Below are 21,141 nucleotides of genomic sequence, written 5' to 3'. Positions count from 1 at the left end.
GCCCTAGTTAAAAAAAAAAAAATTCTCTAGATTATATCCACACATTCCCTAAGATTTCCTATTGCCTAATGCTGTTTTCCCTGGCTTCCCCAAACCACCAATTCTTAGGGCCAGCTGACTGCTTACATGTGCACATTTGACAACTGATGGCCATATTCTGTCCTTTCTAAAAAGTTATGTCTTTCAAAACTTCGGACACTGTCCCCTAGCAAAGACGGACTCACTGAATTATCAGCATAGCCCATAGCTTTGCAAAATACATTAGGGTGTCAAGTTCCAAAAAGAGACCTTGCTTATAAACAGCTCTTAGATTAGTGGAGTCCTACTTGTCTTTCATTTCACTGAAAATTTGTACTAGGATTTGGACCCCCAGTTCTATTCGAGATTTTTTTAATGGTATTTATTCGGTGATTTCTATGTGGCCGAAATACTGTTCTAAGCACTGGGTAGACAGAAGTTAATTCCAGGTTGGACACAGGCTAAGTCCCACATGGGGCTCACAGTCTTCATCCCCATTTTACAGATGAGGGAACTGAGGCCCACAGAATTTAAGCGATTTGACCAGTATCACACAGCAGACAAGTGGGTGAGTTGAGACGAGAAACCAGGACCTTCTGACTCCCAAGTCAGTTCTGCTGCATTAGACCAAGCTGCTTCCCGTCGAATTGAGAATTTGGGGGGGGAAGGGACACCTTTTGGCATTTCTGGAGCCACAACCAAAATGATGACAGCCCACACAACCGTCCTTTTCTTTGCGGAGTTGAAAGCACAGGCCACAGGGCAACAAAGCAACGGGATTTCGATCACGCTTTTCTACCTTCCCAACTACTGCCTCCGGCCAGCCGACGGGATAAACCGCACCATGAGAGAACTCTCAACTACTGCTGCCGTTTCTTTTGGAGGCTGAACTTTGAGGAGGAAGTGTGACCAACAGTTTGTCTGACGATGCAGCCTGGGACCTGTGGTTGTTTTCAGTTGCCCAGTTACTCCCCTGGGAAGTACACAATCCTCCAGAGGAACTGACAGACATGCTTTTGATAGAGAACATTGCTTCAAATTACCCTGAAAAATTCCAGGAAACTGCATCAAATGATTAGTGGACCCTCAAAAAAAAAGTTTCAAGGTCAAATCATTTTAGCCACCTACAAACAAAAGAGTTAGGAAAAGGGGAGAAAAAATGAAGACATAGGCCACCTTACCATCATATAAAGATGACTATTTTGTTCTCAAGTGGCACATTAAGTTCTGCTAGTCATTTTATGACATTCCCCTGTAGAATTACCACATTGCCTCGAAATCCTCCCTTGTGTTTCGGTCATCGTTGATACAATTAAAAACAAAGTAACACTTCCTATCATTTTTATATTTGAATAAGCTCGTTAGGTGCAGGGAATATGTCTAATTCTGTTGCACTGTACTCTCCCAAGTGCTTAGTTCAGTTCTTTGCACATAGCAAGCACTCAATAAATACAGTTTGCTGATTGACTGATTGTTTGATTAAATGACTAAGTGCAAAGTCTACAAAAAACAATTTTGTGTCATAGGACACACACTATTTGGCTATATACAAGGAGCACAGTCTAGTGGAAAGAGTGTGGCCTGGGTTCTAAATCCGACTCTACCACTTGCCTGTTGTATGACCTTAAGCAAGTCACATAACTTCTCTACGGCCTCAGTTTCCTCATCTGCAAAATGGGGATTCAATACCAGCTCCTCCCGCCATGTGGGACCTGATTATCTTGTATCTACCCGGGCGCTTGGTAAGCACTGAACAAAATACCACAACCATACCCCTGACAAATACAAATGCAATGGCGAGCCTGGTCCAGCAGCCTAGAGATAATACTGCACAATCAAAGAGAGCGAGGACTCTGCTTCAGCCTTCGATTCTCCATTTCTGACATTGGCAGTGACTGAAAATTTGTACCCTTTTGGTTTTATATACTCATAAACCTTGGAAAGAAGTTCTAACCTCCAAGTATGCTCGGTGCAGAATATGGAATCCACTTGCAATTCAAACCAAACTCCCAAATTTTCTTTAGGCATCAGCTTGTATAAATGAACTTCCACAGATCATTTCCCAACCAGATCCTTTGGACACTTTTATTTTGGCATTTCCCCAAAGAGCTCATCTGCCCTGGGCAAACAATTCTATCGCATCTTTTTCTAATTTAGACTGTGTTTAGACTGTGAGCCCGTCTTTGGGCAGGGCCTGTCTCTATCTGTTGCTGAACTGTCCATTCCTAGCGCTTAGTACAGTGCTCTGCACATAGCAGGCGCTCAATAAATATTATTGAATGTATGAATAATTCTCGCTTACCATCTTCCATATCTTCCTCTGTGGTGTTGTGTCCGTCAGCCATCGCTACATTCCCATTGATGACAGGATTTTGCGTGATTCTGGGTGGATCATCTGTATCTCCAGCTTGAAGAAAGTAAAGGATAAAGTTCTCAGTCTTCAGAAATTCGGTTTGCCCTCATTTTATCCCATCTAATTTGACCATCGGAAACACATTCGATTCGGCCGTAAATCGTGTATGCCCTTTGACACATTTCATCCATTTCAATAGAAATCTTCCATTCCGGTCTGTATAGTTATCTCTAGGGTATTTTTCTAGTAACTAGTCACTAGAAACTAGTGCTTTACTCCCTACTTCCATTTGGTCCTTAAATATCAGCATTAACACTAGGTGCAAATTCCCAATTAAGCCCCCGAACAGATGCATTGCAAGTTCAAACTAAAGAATCTTTATACGCATAACTTAACTTTTTGCTATTTCAAGTTAATGAGTTTTTCAGGTTGATGGTTATTTAAATTTGTTTTCGAGCTTCGCGGTTACTAGTATTATCTTCTGGGCAATGTTCTTGATGACCATATGAACATTGTATTGGAATGGAACAATTCTCCTGGAGATGGGTACTAAAAAGGAGGGGCAAGAGAAGAGCAGCAGAGCCTGAAAAATAACACTTTCAGGGCATGGAATTAATGTGATGAACAAACCTTGCTCTTGTTTAAATTTCAAATCATTCCTGAAGGGTTTGACCATCATATAAGTGCTACAGAGGAAACACCGTACATTAGGCTCACTAGATGTTCTAATCTGAAGCCCCGATTCCCTCTTTATGACCAAGATAAAATATCAGTTGATTAAATGAGCATTGTTGGGGTTTTTTTCATGCAGAGAATTGCTTCTACTCATTAAAAAGGGCGGGGGGGGGGGAGGAGCGGACTGAGTCAACCTTTTCATAGAAGTCGTTAACACCTCCCCCTTGCCCACCCTAAAGTCCACAACTTTGGTGTCAGCGACTCTTAGCTGTATTGTTCACATCCAGGCCACTGCCAAATTCTTCCTGCAGAGTGACTCCCGGATGCACCCCACCCCAAGTGCCACCACCCCAGTGACATCCTGCTGCATTAGCCACCTCACCGGTCTCCCAGCCTCCCTCCCTTCTCTCCTCCAGTCTATACTAGATGCCATCGCTCGGATCATCATTTGCTCCACATCTCTCCTCCGGACACTCCACTGGCTTCCTGTGTTCTCTGCATTCAACAAAACTCCTCACAGGCAGTTCTCTTCACCCTCCTCCCAAGCCAATCTTCTAGCTGTACTTTGCTCTTGACTCTCCCGTCCCTTGCTCCCCTTGAACTCCCTCCCTCCCTCCCCGACATCAGACACACCAAAGCTCTCCCTACACCCAAATTCCTTTGAAAATCCCACCCCCAGCAACTGTCCCTGATTGATTTCACAGCACCCGGACTCATTATCACATCAGCCAACTCCAGCTCCTATATGCTCTAAAGCGCTCTTGTATATATGTGTACACAATTATGTATTCTGGCTACTGTAGTTGTAAACAGCTTTATGTTCACCTCCCCCACTGAAGGGTGAACTCCTTGTGCGCAAGGAATTTGTCACTTTTTTATTCCAACTTCTCAAGTCCTACAATGTTTCTTACCAAGCGGGTGTTCAATAAATGGTGCTGCTGTGGGCACTACTATTATTATTATTATTAGGGTATCTATTAAGCGCTATGTGCCAGGCACTGTGCTAAGCACTGGGGTGGACACAAGCAAATCGGGATGGGTAGCCCCGTCCTACATGGGGCTCAGTCTTAATACCCCCCCTTTTTTTAATAATTGGGGTCACCGAGGCTCTGAAAAGTGAAGCAACTTGCTCTAGATCACACAGCGGCCAAGCAGCGGAGCAGGTTAAAACACAGGACCTCTGACTCCAGTCTGTGCTCCATCTATTGGGCCACATTGCTTCTCTACTTACTACTACGTTACCCATTAACCCATTACAAAAGCTGAATACGGCTATTTTCTGCACTGCTGGGAGGCCTCGCATAGATGCTTTTGGAACAGTATCAAGAAACTCGTAACCCCATATAGGATACGATGAAAAAAATCAGGGAGAACTCTAGCTTCGCGAAAGTAGATAGTCTTCACCGCCATACCAGTGAGGATCGCGCAGTCTTACCCGTGACCTATCCGGATTTTAAAAAACACAAACAGCACTACACGGGCCCAAATAAAGCTTACGTGACAGTAGGCAACCTCAAATCCTTTCCCCTTTTCTGCCATTGCCACCTGTTCTGAACAAAGAAGATAAGCGCTGGGTTCAAGGTGAGACGATCCTCATCAATACCAGGTAGTCGCAAACTGACTGATTTATATTTAATTCTGTATTAGATAACAAACCCCACACCTCATCTTCTCCGGGGTTTTTAACCGTTTGCTCCCGGCCTCCCCAAATCATTAGCACCCTGGCCAGCACCACTCTGGCTTTCAGAGCACGTTCGCTGGTTGGTTGGTCGAAATGGGCTTCTCTCTCCTGACGGAAGACCATATAAATCGGTTTCGCTGGGATCGAGGTCCCAGTGTTGAGCAAAGGGAATCTACTGTGGTGGGTTTTTTTCTTTTTTTTAAAAAAAAAAACAACCAAAAAAAACCAACACCCTACCTTGAAAGCAGTCGTTGAAATTACTACAGGTTGCGGTTTTTAGGAACCAGCACCAAGGTGTAAGTAAGGTGAAAGTAAGGCAACGCGGAATCAGCGTTCTCACGGAAACGGAGGTACAAAGGGACGATAAGGTACCTGTGCGTTAATCTGACCTACCCACGATCTAAAAGCCTGGAGGAGTGGAGGGGAGGGGGTCATCTCTCCCCTCTCCTTCCTCCCAACTGTGGTAGAGGGACAGAAGAATGAGTGGAGTTACCTGATCGGCAGGGGTCACCAGGGATGGTCGGGCAACTAATTTCATTCCTGCTGTATAACAAATTCGGCTCCGCCGCTGCACCGATGTCATCGATGAGGCTAGTGCTATAAAGTCTACACTGATGTTGAAACGCTGAAATAAGGTGCTGATTTATAAACACCGGACTTGCTATCTGTCATAATTTGAACACCATAAAGTTGAAGGACTACCTGCATCGTAATTTCAAAGATGCTCCCTAGAGCCATTTGTTATCATCAGTGTAAGTATCAAAATATTTGGCCTTTCTCTACACGTATACTTTCCGTGCCTTTCCTCATAACCTGCAGATAATGGAAAAGAAAACTAGCAGCGGGGATAAGCAGCTTCCGCTTGTTGAGGCGGGTCTCTGGTTCAGAGACAAGCTTGAAAACACAGAGTTAGAAGGGAGAGGAATCGGACTAGTGGGGTTGGAAGAAGCGGCAGTTCCCTGGGATCCCCAGGGTAATGATGGCGATGGACACCTTTTCCTGGCATCAATGAATATGAGGGCAGGGGAGGGGAGTTTCAAAAGTAGGCACATTGGGAGATAGGCTCCGGGTGCACACGCCCCAATCTATAAATCCAAAGGTCCAATGGATGTTTTGGAGCCATTCCAGTTCCCTAGTAGAAGGCCTCAAGTCCATGGGTTCTGGGGAAGCAGTGTGGCTCAGTGGAAAGAGCCCGGGCTTGGGAGTCAGAGGTCATGGGCTCTAATCCCAGCCCTGTCGCTTGTCAGCTGAAGACTTTGGGCAAGTCGCTTCACTTCTCTGTGCCTCAGTTCCCTCATCTGTAAAACGGGGATGAAGACTGTGAACCCCACGTGGGACAACCTGATCACCTTGTATCCCCCCAGGGCTTAGAACAGTGCTTTGCACATAGTAAGCGCTTAACAAATGCCATCATTATTATCATTATTATCATCACTAATCCCGGCTCCGCCACATGTCTGCTGGGTGACCGTGGACAACTCATTTCACTTCTCTGGGCCTCAGTTACATCATCTGTAAAATGGGAATTGAGACTTTGAGCCCCACGTGGGACAGGGACTGTGTCCAACCTGTTTATCCACCCCAGTGCTTAGTACAGTGCCTGACACTTATTGAGCGCTTAACAAATACCATAATAATAATAATTATTATTATTCTAGATGCCCTAATGGTCAGTCTGCCTCCATCCCTGGGCCCTGCTGCTTGTCCTGAAGTTTCCCAGCTTCTGGGTCTTCCGACGAGGCGCACTCATTAGAAAGGTGAAGAGAAAGACCACTCAATTTCCCTTCTGTTCTTTCGTTCTCTCTCCCTCCCTCCCTCTCTTTCTCTCCCCCCGCCTCACTCCCAGACCCACTCTCTGAAGATTATGAGGCTTGTGGAAGGTTGAAAGGTTCACCAGACTAGCATCTGTTCTAGGGACTAGGAGGGGAGAACAGGGGAAGGGCAAATTCCTAAGTCACGGTTTGGGTTGGGAAATGGAATGATGAGAGGAAATGAGAGGGAATGGTAGGAGGGAGGTAATTCCTGGTAGTGCCAGGAGCTACTGAGCTCTGACACAAGACGGCATTGGACTCTCCCCAGATGGCTTCTAATTCCTCCCACCTCCCCTCCACTTTTAAGTGGCGCAAGTGAGAGGGAGCTGATTTACTTTCCATGCTTCCCTCCTTTTCCCTCAGGGCTCAAGATGGCCACAGGGGCCGTTCCCCTCATCATGGTCCAGAGAAAGGTCGGTGGGGTTGGTGGCTTTTTCTGATCTGGAACCCGTCGGAACTCTGGAGAAATACAGACCACTCACCTATAATAGGAGTTCTAGGAAGATGTGGAACATGTCAGATGGTGTACTTCGTGGCCGTACCACCTCTGGAGACTTTTAATTACTGCATCCCTGGTTAGTGTGGAGATAGTAGTCCATGTCCTCAGTGAAGGGAGCTAGTAACTTGCCCTATAAATAGTTAAGCTGCACCTGAGAAATCATCTCTTTATGCTATTGCTCATCAACTATGTCCACAATCATTTTTAACCGATAATTACACGAGGGTAACAACTTTAAAAGATGAAAGAACGTAACATATGAACCTACTCTTACGAGTCACCTGATTTCACAGCTCTTTACACCCGGCCTAGATCTGCTTTATAATGGACAATTATTACCCCTGAGATGGAGAATTTCCTCTATAATATATACAAAATCCAAAAGAATGGGTCTTTGAAATCCAGATGTTCTCTTAGCCACCACTTAACATGAAGGCATATTGCAGACAATTGTAATAGGTTAAAAGGAGAGGTGGAAGGATGGGGATAAGAAGAGACTGACAAGAACTCCAATTAACTTGAGGCCTAATTCTCCCTGTGCTTCAGGTTGCTCTTTGGTGGTAAAATAAGCATCTTTGAGCCAAGCATTAACTCTTTCAGACCACTTGAGGGAAACATTTAATCGACTGTTGCTCACGCCCCATACACTGGTGCAATGTACTCAACAGCCCCCTAGGATCTGGGAGGTAAAGCTCCTCCCAAAGTGCTTTAATTTACTGCAAGGAGAAACTTTACGCATCTGTAACAATCAGTTTCTTTGCAGAAGCTCTTCTGATTTGGGAAATTCTATAAATTGAGACAAATTGTTCAGTTAGGATTTCTCAACCTTCAAAACGGGTGCTGAAGATGCACCTCATGAGAAAAATGCTTCAGACCGTTTCCAATCTGATTAATCAGATGGCAAAAATTAATCTTATGTTCTGCTAATTTTATGCTAAGAAAAAGCTTGAGAAATTTCAGCTGCAGGGAATTTTTTTTTCCAGAAAGCAAACCCACTTCTTGATGAAAGCGTCTTCATCTTCTGCTCTATTGCAGTTACTCATCATTACTAGTATTTGAGTGCCTTTGGTAAAGCACTCACTGTACTATGCTACTGCAAAATTAAAGATGTGATCCACAAAACATCTTGCCTCAAATGTTTTTCAAAAAACAAACAAAAATAAGAATAGGATTCAAATGTAATTAAATTCTACCAAACTTAAAGGTTTATATAAATGGATTCCACTTACAAAGCTTTAGGAAGTATTCTCAACCAGGTACATTTTGACAAGACAAAAGGGAAATGAGCCTGGCCTGCTGGTTTTAATCACTGAACTTTAATTCGTTCGCATTTATTGAATGCTTCCTGAATGCAGAACACTGTACTAAGCACTTGGGAGAGAACAACAATAGACAGACACATTTCAGGCCCATAATGAGCAAAATGTATTTTGCCACATACATACACAGTGCTTTCGATATCTAATATATTAGTTATTATTTATATTAGTGCCTATCTCCCCCTCTAGACTATGACCTTGTTAATACTGCTAATTCCGTTGTACTGTACTCTCCCCAGTGCTTAGTTCAGTGCTCTGCTCATGGTAAGCGCTTAATGCCACTGACTTATTTCTAGCTGCTAAAAGAAACAAAATACATAATCCCTGGTCCAAAAATATACTCCTCAATCATATGGGATGAAAATAAAATTGGTGGTCATGTCTACTAAGACCAACTTGAATGCAACAGAACGTGGCCATTCAGAGTCGGATCCAAATGACCCAGCACCGCAACCGGATAGGATAATGGCTTCAGTTACTGGGTTAGGAGCCAACCTTCGTGACCATAAATACACGGGAAGGTTATGAATTTATAATCCTCCTAGGTCCTGCGAAACCTCGCTTGGAGGAAAGCTAGCCTTGTAGTACTCACTGTGGCCAATTCCACACAAACCATTTCTTCCGCCATTGCGATGCTCTGTAGGCGAACAGACTCGCGTCTGTTGGACAAACGCTCCCTGATTCCCTAACGGGATCTTAAAACTTTCACCTTCCCTTTTAATTCCTGCTCTGCCAGGACTCGGGGGGTGGGATGGTGTGACTTCACCGGCAGGAGAAAAGCAAAAAACAGTACTTTTTACAAGAAGAGGACAGAACCTACAGAAACTACACCCAGCCAACTACCGACCTTTTCGTTTACTCCACTCCGTCTCTGCTAGGATTCCTCTCTCGGCTACCTTCTGTGATGTCATAAGCACAGAACTACTATTACCTACCAAGATCAGTCTACTGCTATGGAAATATCATAGTATATCATATTCTGTATTTGGAAATTCGGTAGGAAGTCGGGATCAGGAAACCCATTCCTGCTTATTTTCCTATCTTGAGCAATAAAACAAATAATCGTCCAGCCACGGATATTTCAACCTGACAATGCTTCCAGAGGTTCCATTTACAGATGGGGAACGCTCAAACCGACAGAAAGGGGTGAAGGGAGAAACGGGAAGGAGGACATCCATCCTTCGGTTCAAAAATGACCTTGCCAACAATGAGACTCCACCCTGGAGTGTGTCTTGATCACGTGCAGCACACTTCATCCCTCAAAATTAACATCCCCCACCCCTCTTCCAAAATCCTTCTGAAAGACTTTCTCTTCCCATCTTCAACATGCTCACCTCTCCAAGAAGCCAGCCCTAATTCATTCCCATAAACCCAGATCCTGTCACCAAAAAGCCACCTTAACATAAGCAGCTTGGCCTAGTGGATACAGCCTGGGCCTGGGAGTCAGAAGGACCTGGTTCTAGTCCCGGCTCTGCCGTTTGTCAGCTGTGAGACCTTGGACAAGTCACTTCACTTCTCTCAGTTACCTCATCTGCAAAATGGGGATTAAGACTGTGAACCCCAAGTGGGACAGGGACTGTGTTCAACCTAATGACCTTCTATCTACCCCAAAGCTTAGAGCAATGACAAGCACATAGTAAGTGCTTAACAAATACTTTTAAAAAAAACCCACAACACGGAATATACATGCCCACTTCTAAACGCTACTTTATTTACTCATTCATTTGCTCGCCTTTCACTATCCATATTAGCAGCTGTATATCTGTGCTTTCCCTGCTCCTGTTATTTGCACATAGGGTAGTTTATGCCTGATGTCACCTCAATCCGCTTGTTAGCTTCTTGAGGGCAGGAAATGAGGTTTTTACTTCTCTTTTATCCCTAGTGCTAGGAGTATAGTGTCCTGCACACCACAGACAGCAACTTTTGACTGAGGCAGTTTGGTTCATCATTTCATTCATTCAATTGTATTTATTGAGTGCTACCTGTGTACAGAGCATGGTACTAAGATCTTGGGAACGTAACATTCGGCAAACAGAATTTGTGTGATTCATCAGCATCACAATTAACTCCACCTTCCCAGACATACCACCCTAGTCACCCTCACCATGTTAGATATTTACTTGTGACTGGTTAAACCCATGGGTTTAATATTTTAGTCTCAGGCTCTTTTAAGTACGGACTCTTCCTCAATCTATGTCTGCTTGACGGCCCCATTTGACTAAAAACTCTTTTCATAAAAGCCAGTGATTGATTCAACCAATCATCCCTGGTACTGACTGAGCGCCTACTATGTGAAGAGCACGTACTAAGCACTTGGGAGAGTACAACAGAATTAGCAGTCCATAACGAAATAAGAAATGGTTTTTCTTATTCTGTTTAGTCCCCTTCCTTCCCAGCATCTATACAGTGCTCTTAATAGTGTGGAGAATAAGAAGTTCATTTTATACTCATCGCATTCACCCTTCTCCTCCTATCATCAATGATATTTATTGATCATTTACTTCTCACCCACTGAGTTTATGGTTTAGAGTCCATCTGAAAATGAATTTAATGTCTTGCAAAACTGTAAAGCTCTCTTGGGGGGGGGGGGGGGGGGAATAAAGTTTACAACTCTATTAACTTTTCCAAGGCTTACTACTAGTGGTTAGTAAAACTACTGACGGACTCCTATTTGCATTTCTGAAGGGGTCATTTAAAGAGGAAACTTAATGGTTCAGGTCATAAGAAGAAACCAAGAAACCTGGGAGGGGGAAAGTAAGGGAAGCTACAGTATAATATTGCTGCATTGTACTCTTCCAAGTGCTTAGTACAGTTCTCTGCACAGAGTAAGCGTTGAATAAATAAAAAAGGCTGAATGACTGACTTAACTGTGTACTAGAGGGCTTCTTCCCGCAAAACTCCCTTGAGCTAACACCTTAATGACAGAACTGCTAGGCTGACACAGCTAAGAAAAATCCCTCCTCACTACAGTTTGGGCAAAGGATGTCAAACATTACCACAACAGGAAAGGTAAAGAAGATGAAATGAAAAGCACAGTTCTGCTGTTAGATAACACAAAGATGGCTCACCCTTGGCATGCTGTGAGCTGGTTTACCTGCCACATCGTAATCATGACGAAATACAGCGCTGGAGAAATTGAGAAGGGCAACCAAGATGATAGGATGACCGGAGTGAGGGAAAGAGACAATTCTTTATGAGGATAACATGGAATTATATCCCTTAAGTGCTTGATATTCCCCCCACCCTCAGCTCTTCGAGCACTTGGGTGCATTCCATCATTTATCTTGATGTCTCTCTCCTCTCTAGACCATAAGCTCATTGTGGGCAGGAGAGGTGTCTACCAATCCTCTTGCACTGTACTCTCCCAAACGCTTAGTACAGTACACAGTATACGCTCAATAAATGCCATTGATTGGCAGAAAAGACAGAGGAAGAGAAGGGACATGGCTGAAGACTTCAAATCACAAGGTCGACAGACAAGGCACACAGGTGTTGTATACCAAATTCCCCGCCACCCAGATGAGGTCTCGCTCCCTCATTGAAAACTGAGAGAGATTTAAAAAAAAACCCAGGAAAATACTTGAGAAGCAGCGTGGCCTAGTGAAAAGTGCACTGGCTTGGGAGTCAGAGGACCTTAGGTTCTAATCCCAGCTCTGCCACTTCTTGGCTGTGTGACCTCGGGCAAATCACTGAATTCTTCTGTGCCTGAGTTACTTCATCTGGAAAATAGGGATTGAGAGTGTGCACCCCATGTGGGACAGGAACTGCGTCCAACCCGATTTGCTTGTATCCACACCAGCGCTCAGTAGAGTGCCCGGCACATAACAAGCGCTTAACTAATACCATTATTATTAACAATCAGCATTGCCATTTAGTAACTATTAAAGCCTCAAGAACATTTTAATTGCTCAGGTTCACTAAGTTACTGAACCAGGATACATTTTCTCATGCTTACTTCATGGACAGAACACAAATCTTAATCACCAACCCCTCCCTCACACCAATCACCTCATACACAAACACACATATACAAAACTACATTACTTTTCCGTCAAAGGCAAACAAAATAGCCCGCCAGTAAGAACTCCCAAATATGATTGAAATCGGGGTATGGAGGCGAGCAACAAAGAACAACTTAATTGTATCATGAATAAAACTGGGTTTCCAAAATAAAATCCCTGGAGACCAAAATGTAATATTCACATTTTCCTTAAGGTCTGGCTAAATACAAGTTGGGTTGGAAAACATTTTAAAGCCATGTTAATCAAACTTTTCAAAACTAGTCAAACATGTTCATCTAATCATCTGCAAATGAGGTCCTTGTTTATGCCAAGCTGCAAAGCAAGAACCGAGATTGGATAGAAATGTGGTTGGTTAACTTTTGCAAAACATCTCCTCCTCTCCACCCTTAAACTAATTTCAAGGAGAACTAACGAGGTTTTAATGCCCTTGTTTCCCTCCCAATATATCTGGAGGCTTCCCAAGGCTTCTGAATTTTATTTTCAGGGTCGTTTTTAATACTTGAAGCCAAAGGAAGATTTTCAAAACAAAAACATTTTCCCTTAAAATTTTTTTTAAGAACCCACAGGAAATCCCTAAGTTCATAAGCTTTTCCTTTCCACACTGGCTGAAGGGATGGGCTATGGAGACGTCCTCCTCCGCCCGCCTGTCCCCACCACCCCCCAAAGTTGTGGTTTCAAAAAGCTTAGGCTATTTCCTTGGTTACTATAAGTGAAGCACAAAAATAATATGATTTTGGCATGGTTATGACACACAACTGTCAAGTGGAAAATGGCACTAAATCTTTCATGTCTGAACAACACATCTGAAAAGAAGTGACACTAAGGTGTGATCTTTGAAATAAGTCCCAGCAACATATTTTAGCTCAAAGATCAGAGGAGAGCAGAGGTAACAGTGATACAAGGACTGAGGCACTTCAAAAACCTTAATCAGCAGCAGAGTGCCCCCCCCCCCCCCAAAATCACTTTAATTTTCTGGAAGAATGGAATGAAATGCCATTACAAACACTTTATAAAGGCAGCCTTAATCTGGAATTTCCTGCCCCATTATCAACAAGACAAAAAGTGAGACTTATTCAGAATGCGTCCTGATGAGGCAGCTAAACCAAACATCCAAAACTGGATGTGTGTGACTGGAAAATGTCAATGGGATTAGGGGGGGAAAAATATCTATTAGCAGACTCAGCATTTAAATCTGCTACACAGCCTAGATGTTGACTCCTTTGAAGACCAATGTTTCCTCGTGACAAAACCCAGGAAGTGGTTACATAAAGTGAAGGCACAAACTTGAAACGTTGGCTGCAAGGAGAATCTGTAAGGTAAATTCTCTCTCTTCAAAGGAGGGTGTGAACACAGCAGTTCACGAAGAGGGGGATGGCCTCCTCAGCCCCGGGCCAAATCTCTCCAGGCCTCTCCCCTGGCCAGGGAGACAGCAAGTGTTTTGTTGTTGTTGCTTTTTATGGTGCTCCTCAAGTGTTTACTATGTGCCAGGCACTGTACTAAGCGCTAGGGAAGATAATCAGCTAACCAGGTTGGACACAGTCCATGTCTCACATGGAGCTCACGGTCTTAATTCCCGTTTTACAGATAACTGTAGCCCACAGAATAATAATCACAGTATTCGTTAAGCGCTTATTTTGTGCCGGCCACTGTACTAAGCGCTACGGTGGATACAAGCAAATCGGGTTGGACCGGGTCCCAGTCCCACGTGGGGCTCACGGTCTCGATCCCCATTTTACAGATGAGGGAACTGAGGCACAGAGAAGTAAAGTGACTTGCCCAAGGTTACACAGCAGACAAGTGGCAGAGCTGGGATTAGAGTATTTACCAAGTGCTTACTGTGAGCGAAGCACGGGACTGAATAAACTGGGAAAGAACACACAGCTGAGAATTAGATCCAGTTCCAACCCGTTGGAGGGGCTCCCCCAAAGTAAACTGTAAGCTCTTTGTGGCCAGGGAACAGGTCTACCAACTCTGTCAAACTGGAGTACTCGCCCAAGCGCTCGAGACAGTGCTCTGCGCCTAGAAAGTGCTCAATCAATACCACTGATGGACTGATAGCTCCTTACTGGAACTGGAATCCACAGACCCGAGATGGATCGCTATTCTCGTTCTTTGCCCACAACAAGCTCTCAGCAACCCCAACACACCTGCTAAAACACGAGGGTGGAGTCTGAAAGTGGGTCCGTGGGGACCCCTCCTCCCTATTCCTTCACAAAGCTAAACAAAGTGCTTCACTTGCAAGAGGAAAGAGGGATGATATCATTCGGGGTTTTGCCCGGACGACCTGCCTCTCGCATCTCCTTACGGGGACTGTGTCCAACCTGATTTAATTGTAGCGCTTAACACAGTGCCCAGCACACAGCAAGCACTTAAATACCATTACTATTATGGTTAAGAATTAATAATTATTATTGTATTTGTTAAATGCTTACTAAGTGCCAAGCAGTGTACTCAAGCAACTGGACACAGTCCCTGTCCCACATGGGCACCTCAGTCTCAATCCCCATTTTCCAGATGAGGTAATTGAAGCCCGGAAGTGAAGTGACTTGCACACAGCAGACAAGCAGAGGAACCAGGATTAGAACCCATGACCTTCTGACTCCCAGGCCCTGGTTCTATCCACTACACCACGCTCCTTCCTCGATTATTATCCTTATTATTATTGCTTACATTTTGAGCAACTTGGACATACGTATGTGATATTAGGTTGCTTTTTTCCTTTCTGAAGCCTATCACTTTAGTAATAATAATAATAATAACAGTATTTGCTAAGTGCTTACTCTTTGTCAAATACAGTTCTAAGCGCTGGAGTAGACAGACGTTATTCAGGTGGGAGGATGTCCCTGTCCCATGTGGGGCTTACAGTCTGAGGAGGAGGGAGAATGGGTACTGAATCCCCATTTTACAGATGGGAAACTGAGGCCCAGATGAGCGACTTGCCCAAATCACAGGCCCCGGCTCCTTCCACTAGGTCAGGCCGCTCCTACACTAAACCACGCTGTTCAATTCCTCCTCACAGGCTCTCGGTCCCGGGGACTGGTTCTGGTCTATAATTTAGGACCGGAGACTCCACCACTTTAGAATTTCCTCCATGAGTTCTCTGATAGAGCTAGCCACTGCCGTCCCCCGCCCCAACACTTCCACCCCCCAAAACTTGTACAAGCCCTCTGGCAACTAATCAGCACATCTGGAAAAATGTGATTCGTCTGGATGCCAGACAGTCAGGGAGCTGGCCAATTGGATAAGAAAGAAGGGCAGCACAGAAAATACTCAATACCCGCTTCTATGAATTAAGGGCTGAGAGAAAAGACCCCATGCAACAGTGATACTGTCATATGAAAAATTAATTCAGTAACCCAAGGAGGGGAGGGCATGCAAAGAAAGAAGAAAAACTGAACCCCATTATGATTCATCATCACTATTACCGGGATTTATTGAGTGCTTACTGGGAACAGAGCACTGTATTAAACGCTTGGGAGGGTGCTATACAACAGAGTTGGCAGGTGCGATCTGTGCCCACGATGAGCTTGCGGTCTAGAGGGGGAGACAGACGGGAGAATTGTGGCAATTTGCCACAACAGGCAGAGCAGATGACAAAGTTAACATATCAAATGATCTTAATTCATCCAAATGAATTACACTCCTCCTTCCACTCCTACTGAGGGACCCAACCCTTCTCAACAGCCCCAACAAGAATCAAGCTTGGTCCTCCGCAAGTTCTCAAAGGAACTGAGATCTGGAGGTCGATGAAGACGATGAGGGTGTTTGTTGAGCGCTTACTATGTGCCAAGCGCTGTTCTAAGCACTGGGGTAGACAAGATCAGGTTGTCCCATGTGGGGCTCACAATCTTAATCCCCATTTTACAGATGTAACTGAGACACAGAAGTTAAGGGACTTGCCCAAAGTCACACAGCTGATAAGCAGTGGAGCCGGGATTAGAAACTACGACCTCTGACTCCCAAGCCCGGGCTCTTTCCACTAAGCCACATTTCTCTGGTTCCTATCTGGCTCTGGGTTCTGGATTCCCATTTTCGCTGACTTTTCACAGTTGATGAAGAAAGTACTGTTTCTTCTGTACTTCCAAATTGCAGATTCCAAATACTTCTGAAGAAACTGAATGTCTCCAAGTGGGAAAAAGAACCTGCAAATTGATACACGCCAAGGTCGAAGCCTCACTGACATCTGAGGTTCTCCCTCTTGACTGTACGTTCACTATGGGCAGGAAACGGGTCTGTTAATTCTGTTGCATGGTACTCTCCCCAAGCGACTAGTACAGTGCTCTGCACATAGTAAACACTCCATAAATACCACTGATTTCAAACCAAATGTGTTTTTTTTAAACCAATTTCCAAAATAATACCACCCTGGATTTCCACAGGGTGCTTTTCTTTGCCCATCGATTCTCACTTTAACCTCACTGTGTCTCTGTGAGGTAGAGGTGGGATTGATTATCCCCATTTACAGTTAAGAATGAGGCCCAGAGAGGTCAATGACTTACCCATGGTCATACTTACGTACATATCGGTAATTTCTTTCATTTATATCAATGTCTGTTTCCCCCCCTAAACTGTAACCTTATTGTGGACAGGAACCGTGACTTTCAACTTTGTTATTCCGTACTCTCCCAAGCACTTAGTAGAGTGCTCTGCATAAAGTAAGTGCTCAACAAACAGCAGTAGCAAGCGCTTACTACGTGCCAGGCACTATACTAAGCGCTAGGATAGATACAAGATAATCAGGTTGGATGCAATCCCTGTCCCACACAGGGCTCACAGACTTCATCCCCATTTTACAGAGGAGGTATCTGAGGCACAGAGGAAGTGAAGTGACTTATCCAAGGTCACACAGTCAGTCTTGTATTTACTGAGCGCTTACTCTATGCAGAGCACTATACTAAGCACTACCGAGAGTACAGCAGAACAAGACTGGAACACGGGTGAGCTCGATGAGGGCAGAGATTGTCATTATTGTTGTATCGTTTTTTCCCAGCCACTTAGTACAATGCTCTGCACACAGTAAGCGCTTAATAAATACGTTCCAATGAATGAATGAGGCCAGTGGAGGAGCTGGAATTAGAACCCAGGTCCTTCTACCTCCCAGCCCGGTGTCCTAACCATGAGGCCAACCTTTTGAGACCAGGGGCCAAACTCGGTTTAGAATTCAAGAAGCTGACTCCTCGACCTCTGCCTTAGTGGTACCCCGCACCGCGCCCCCACACCGCATCCTCCTGGGACTTCTTGGCCGGCTGGACGACTGGACTGTCGAGTGGAGGTTAACACTGGGATCCCCATGTCAGGCAGGGACTGTGTTCAACCCGATTATCTCGTATCTATCCCGGCGCTTTGTACGGTGCCTGGCACATAGTAAGCACTTGGAGAGCATAAAAAAAGTTGGCTTGGCCTCCTTGAAACATAGAACAATGGAGAAGAACATGGCCTAGCGGATAGAGAACGGGCCTGGGAGTCAGAAGGACCTGGGTTCTAATCCTGGCTCCGTCACTTGTCGGCTGTGTGACCTTAGGCAAGTTGCTTCACTTCTCTGGGCCTCCATTTACCTCATCTGTAAAATGGGGATTAACGCTATGAGCCTTACGTGGGACAGGGACTGTAGCCAACCTAGTTAGATTGTATCTGCCCCAATATGTAAAGCACCCGCTACACAGTAGGCGCTTAACAAGTACCATAAAAAAGAGCCAGAGTCATGGTGGTTGCTGTGGTTGTGACTGTTGGACTCTGTCGCGAGAAGCCCAAAACTGCTCTTTTAGTCATCCTGCCCTGCTGCTTTTTGATTGTGGTCATTCAGTCGCATTTACTGAGCATTTACTGTGCGCACAGAACCATACTAAGCACTTGGGAGAGTGCAAAGCAACAAAAAAACCCGACAAAATTCCCTGCCCACAACCTTTTATGTTTGTATATAGCGCTTAACAAATACCACATTATTATTTCTCCCTGTCCTTGCTTTTCATACTGCGATTATGGCTTTATCTTTCTCCACCAGTCCATTGCTAGCCTCCTTTCCCTCGTCACAGATTTTAAGGGCCCTGGAACGTGCCGAACTCTCACCTATGTATTTCTTTCCCGGGGCTTATCGCAGTGCTCGGCACACAGCAAGTACTGAACACGATGACTTCTGACTACTCTGTACTTAAGAGTCAGAAGAGTCCAATATCTGATGACACTTTTCATTCAATTATCAAGTTTTCGGCCTTTGGTCCTTTCTTCTAGGAGGCTACATGCCTCCAGAAGTATTTCTTCATTCGAACCTGCCGTCCAAAAATGTAGAACAAGAACACAAGCTTCCTTAAGGAGGCTAAAATGTCAAATGCAGGGTGTAGACACAGTCATTTTGCCTTTTAAGCTCCAGTCCCACGGAACTGGTTACCAGAAAAACATCTGCAACATAAAATCTGGAATCTGCAAACACATGGGGAGCAGGGTGGTCTAGTGGATGGCTCACGGGCCTGAGAGTCAGAGGGAGCTGCATTCTGAATCCGGCTCTGCCACTTGTCTGCCGTGTGACCTTGGGCAGGTCACGTTACTGGGCCTCAATCTCATCTGTAAAATGGGGATCAAGACTGTGAGCCCCGTGTGAGACAGGGATTATGTACAACCTGAATATCTTGTACCTACCCTAGTGCTTTGTACAGTGCCTGGCAAAGAGTAAACGCTTAACTACCACCATTAAAAAAAGGGTAAAACCATCATCCGAACTGATCTCTGATGAGAAGCAACGTTGCTTAGTGGAAAGGGCAGGGGCTTGGGAGTCAGAGGTCATGGGTTCTAATCCCGGATCTGCCACTTGTCATCTGTGTGACTTTGGGCAAGTCACTTAACTTCTCTGGGCCTCAGTTCCCTCATCTGTAAAATGAGGATGAAGTCTGTGAGTCCTACGTGGGACATCCTAATTACCTTGTACTACCCTAGCGCTTAAAACAGTGCTTTGCACATAGTAAGCGCTTAACAAATACCAACATTATTATTATTATTATCTCCAGAGGCAGCTCGCAAGTGGCTTAAGACTGCTCTGCAGTTTGTTTACTGAATACCTGGAAATGAATGTGAATAAACAAAACATGTTAATGAGCCATTCGATAGACAATTAACTGACAAATGACTCTATACACCTAACATTAACACATCGATAATTTAAACAAATTTTCAATGACAACTGCCTTATGTAAATAATTCACAACTTTAGGCAGTTCTGGATAGAACATTTGCATACATGCATAAGGAAGCAGCATGGTCTACCTCATGGATCCGAACACAGGACTGGGAGTCGCAAAGACCCAGGTTCCAATCCTGCCGCGCATCTGTTGTGTGGCCTTGAACAAGTCACTTCAGTGCTCTGCACACAGTAAGCGCTCAGTAAATACGACTGAATGAACTTCTCTGGGCCTCAGTTACCTCACCTGTAAAATGGACATTAAGACTGTGAGCTCCATGTGAGACAGGGATTGGGGCCAACCTGTTTACCTTGTATCTACCCCAGCACTTAGTACAGTGGCTGGATTAGGCAGAGGGGAAGAGACACAGATACTAATTGATTGGTGAGTTTTATGTACACACAGAGCCCTACACTAAGCATTCGGGAGAGTATAACAGAATTACAAGACACAATCCCTGTCCTCAAAGAGTTTACAATCTGGTGGGGGAGGCAGATGAAGTGTCATTTACGGAAAGGAGAGAAAGGCAAAATGGATGTGAAGGAGTGCTTAATTAATATGGTATGGAAGCTGATTCGAACGGAAGGGCTGAAGAAAAATTGATCGGGGAAAACTCCGGGGGAAATGGGATTTCTGAAGGGCTCTGAGGAGGAGAGATTCGTTTCAATCAGTGACCTTTAGGCATCTGATATCTGTCCGACACTCAGCCCCGCAGCACTTACGTACACATCTATAAATTATATATTACAAATTATCTACATTAGTGCCTGCCTCCACTGCTAGAGTGTTGAGCGCCAGGAACGCGTCTACCAACTCTGTTATACCATACTCTCCAAAGCACCCAGTATGCTCTGCATGCAGCAAGCGCTTAATAAACACCACCGGCGAGGAGAGCTGTGAACTGACCATTTAATGGAAGTGAGAAGGAGTTTCGGGCGGGAGGAAAGCTGTGAGCATGAAGCATGCCTCGTTCTCAACTCCCCTGTCTCTGACCAAGTCTTGCTCAGAAACCAAAGAGTGGAGAACGAGGCCCGATGGATGGACGGAGTGTGAGCTGCACTGTAGAGGCAGAAAGAGGAAAAAGTCAAGTGATTGGAGCCCTTGGAGACAATGCTGGTCTGAGTTCCCGCTTGATGCGGAAGGACGGGAGAGTTCATTCAATCGTATTTATTGAGGGCTTACTGTGTGCAGAGCACTGTACTAAGTCCCTGGGAGAGTACAACAGAACAGTAAGTAGACACGTTCTCTGCCCACAACGGACTTACCGTCTGGAGGAACCAACAACTGAAGCTCCCTGAGAGTTGGTCAATTCTCCAGACGGGGGTCTGAGGACCATCAGTGACCTGGAAGAGGAGGAGGAGGCCCTTACTATTCTCCCTCACCTTTATCTAGACTGTAGGCCCGTTACAGGCAGGGAATGTGCCTAATTCGGTTGCATTGTACTTGCCCAAGTGCTTAGTACAGTGTTCTGCACAGAGTCAGCGCTTAATAAACACCAGTGATTACCTGGAGATTTCTGGGGGTCCGCATCCCTCTTCCGGTCTCCTGACCCAGGGAAGAGTGTGTGAAAGGAAGGGAAAAGGGAAACGGGAAT

The 21,141-nt window shown here is 44.9% G+C and overlaps 1 protein-coding gene across 2 annotated transcripts in view; it reads right to left on the bottom strand.

Moving 5' to 3' along the window:
• The window catches only part of USP7 (ubiquitin specific peptidase 7), a 93,107-nt gene that overhangs the window by 53,445 nt on the left and 18,521 nt on the right, over positions 1–21,141 (bottom strand). Inside the window, exons 1-3 of one of the 2 annotated variants that reach the window (XM_029053799.2) lie at positions 9,204–9,237; positions 7,021–7,167; positions 2,321–2,425 (exon numbers count right to left, since the gene is read on the bottom strand). In XM_029053799.2, the coding sequence (XP_028909632.1) occupies positions 2,321–2,363 (43 nt within the window). In that variant the 5' untranslated portion in view covers positions 2,364–2,425; positions 7,021–7,167; positions 9,204–9,237. Of the gene's footprint in view, positions 1–2,320; positions 2,426–7,020; positions 7,168–9,203; positions 9,238–21,141 lie in introns of those variants that run through there. The other variant, XM_029053792.1, reaches the window with a different exon arrangement.

Source organism: Ornithorhynchus anatinus, chromosome 2 (assembly GCF_004115215.2).
Source record: "Ornithorhynchus anatinus isolate Pmale09 chromosome 2, mOrnAna1.pri.v4, whole genome shotgun sequence".
Classification (NCBI taxonomy): domain Eukaryota; kingdom Metazoa; phylum Chordata; class Mammalia; order Monotremata; family Ornithorhynchidae; genus Ornithorhynchus; species Ornithorhynchus anatinus.
This window is presented reverse-complemented; position numbering and strand designations above follow the sequence as displayed.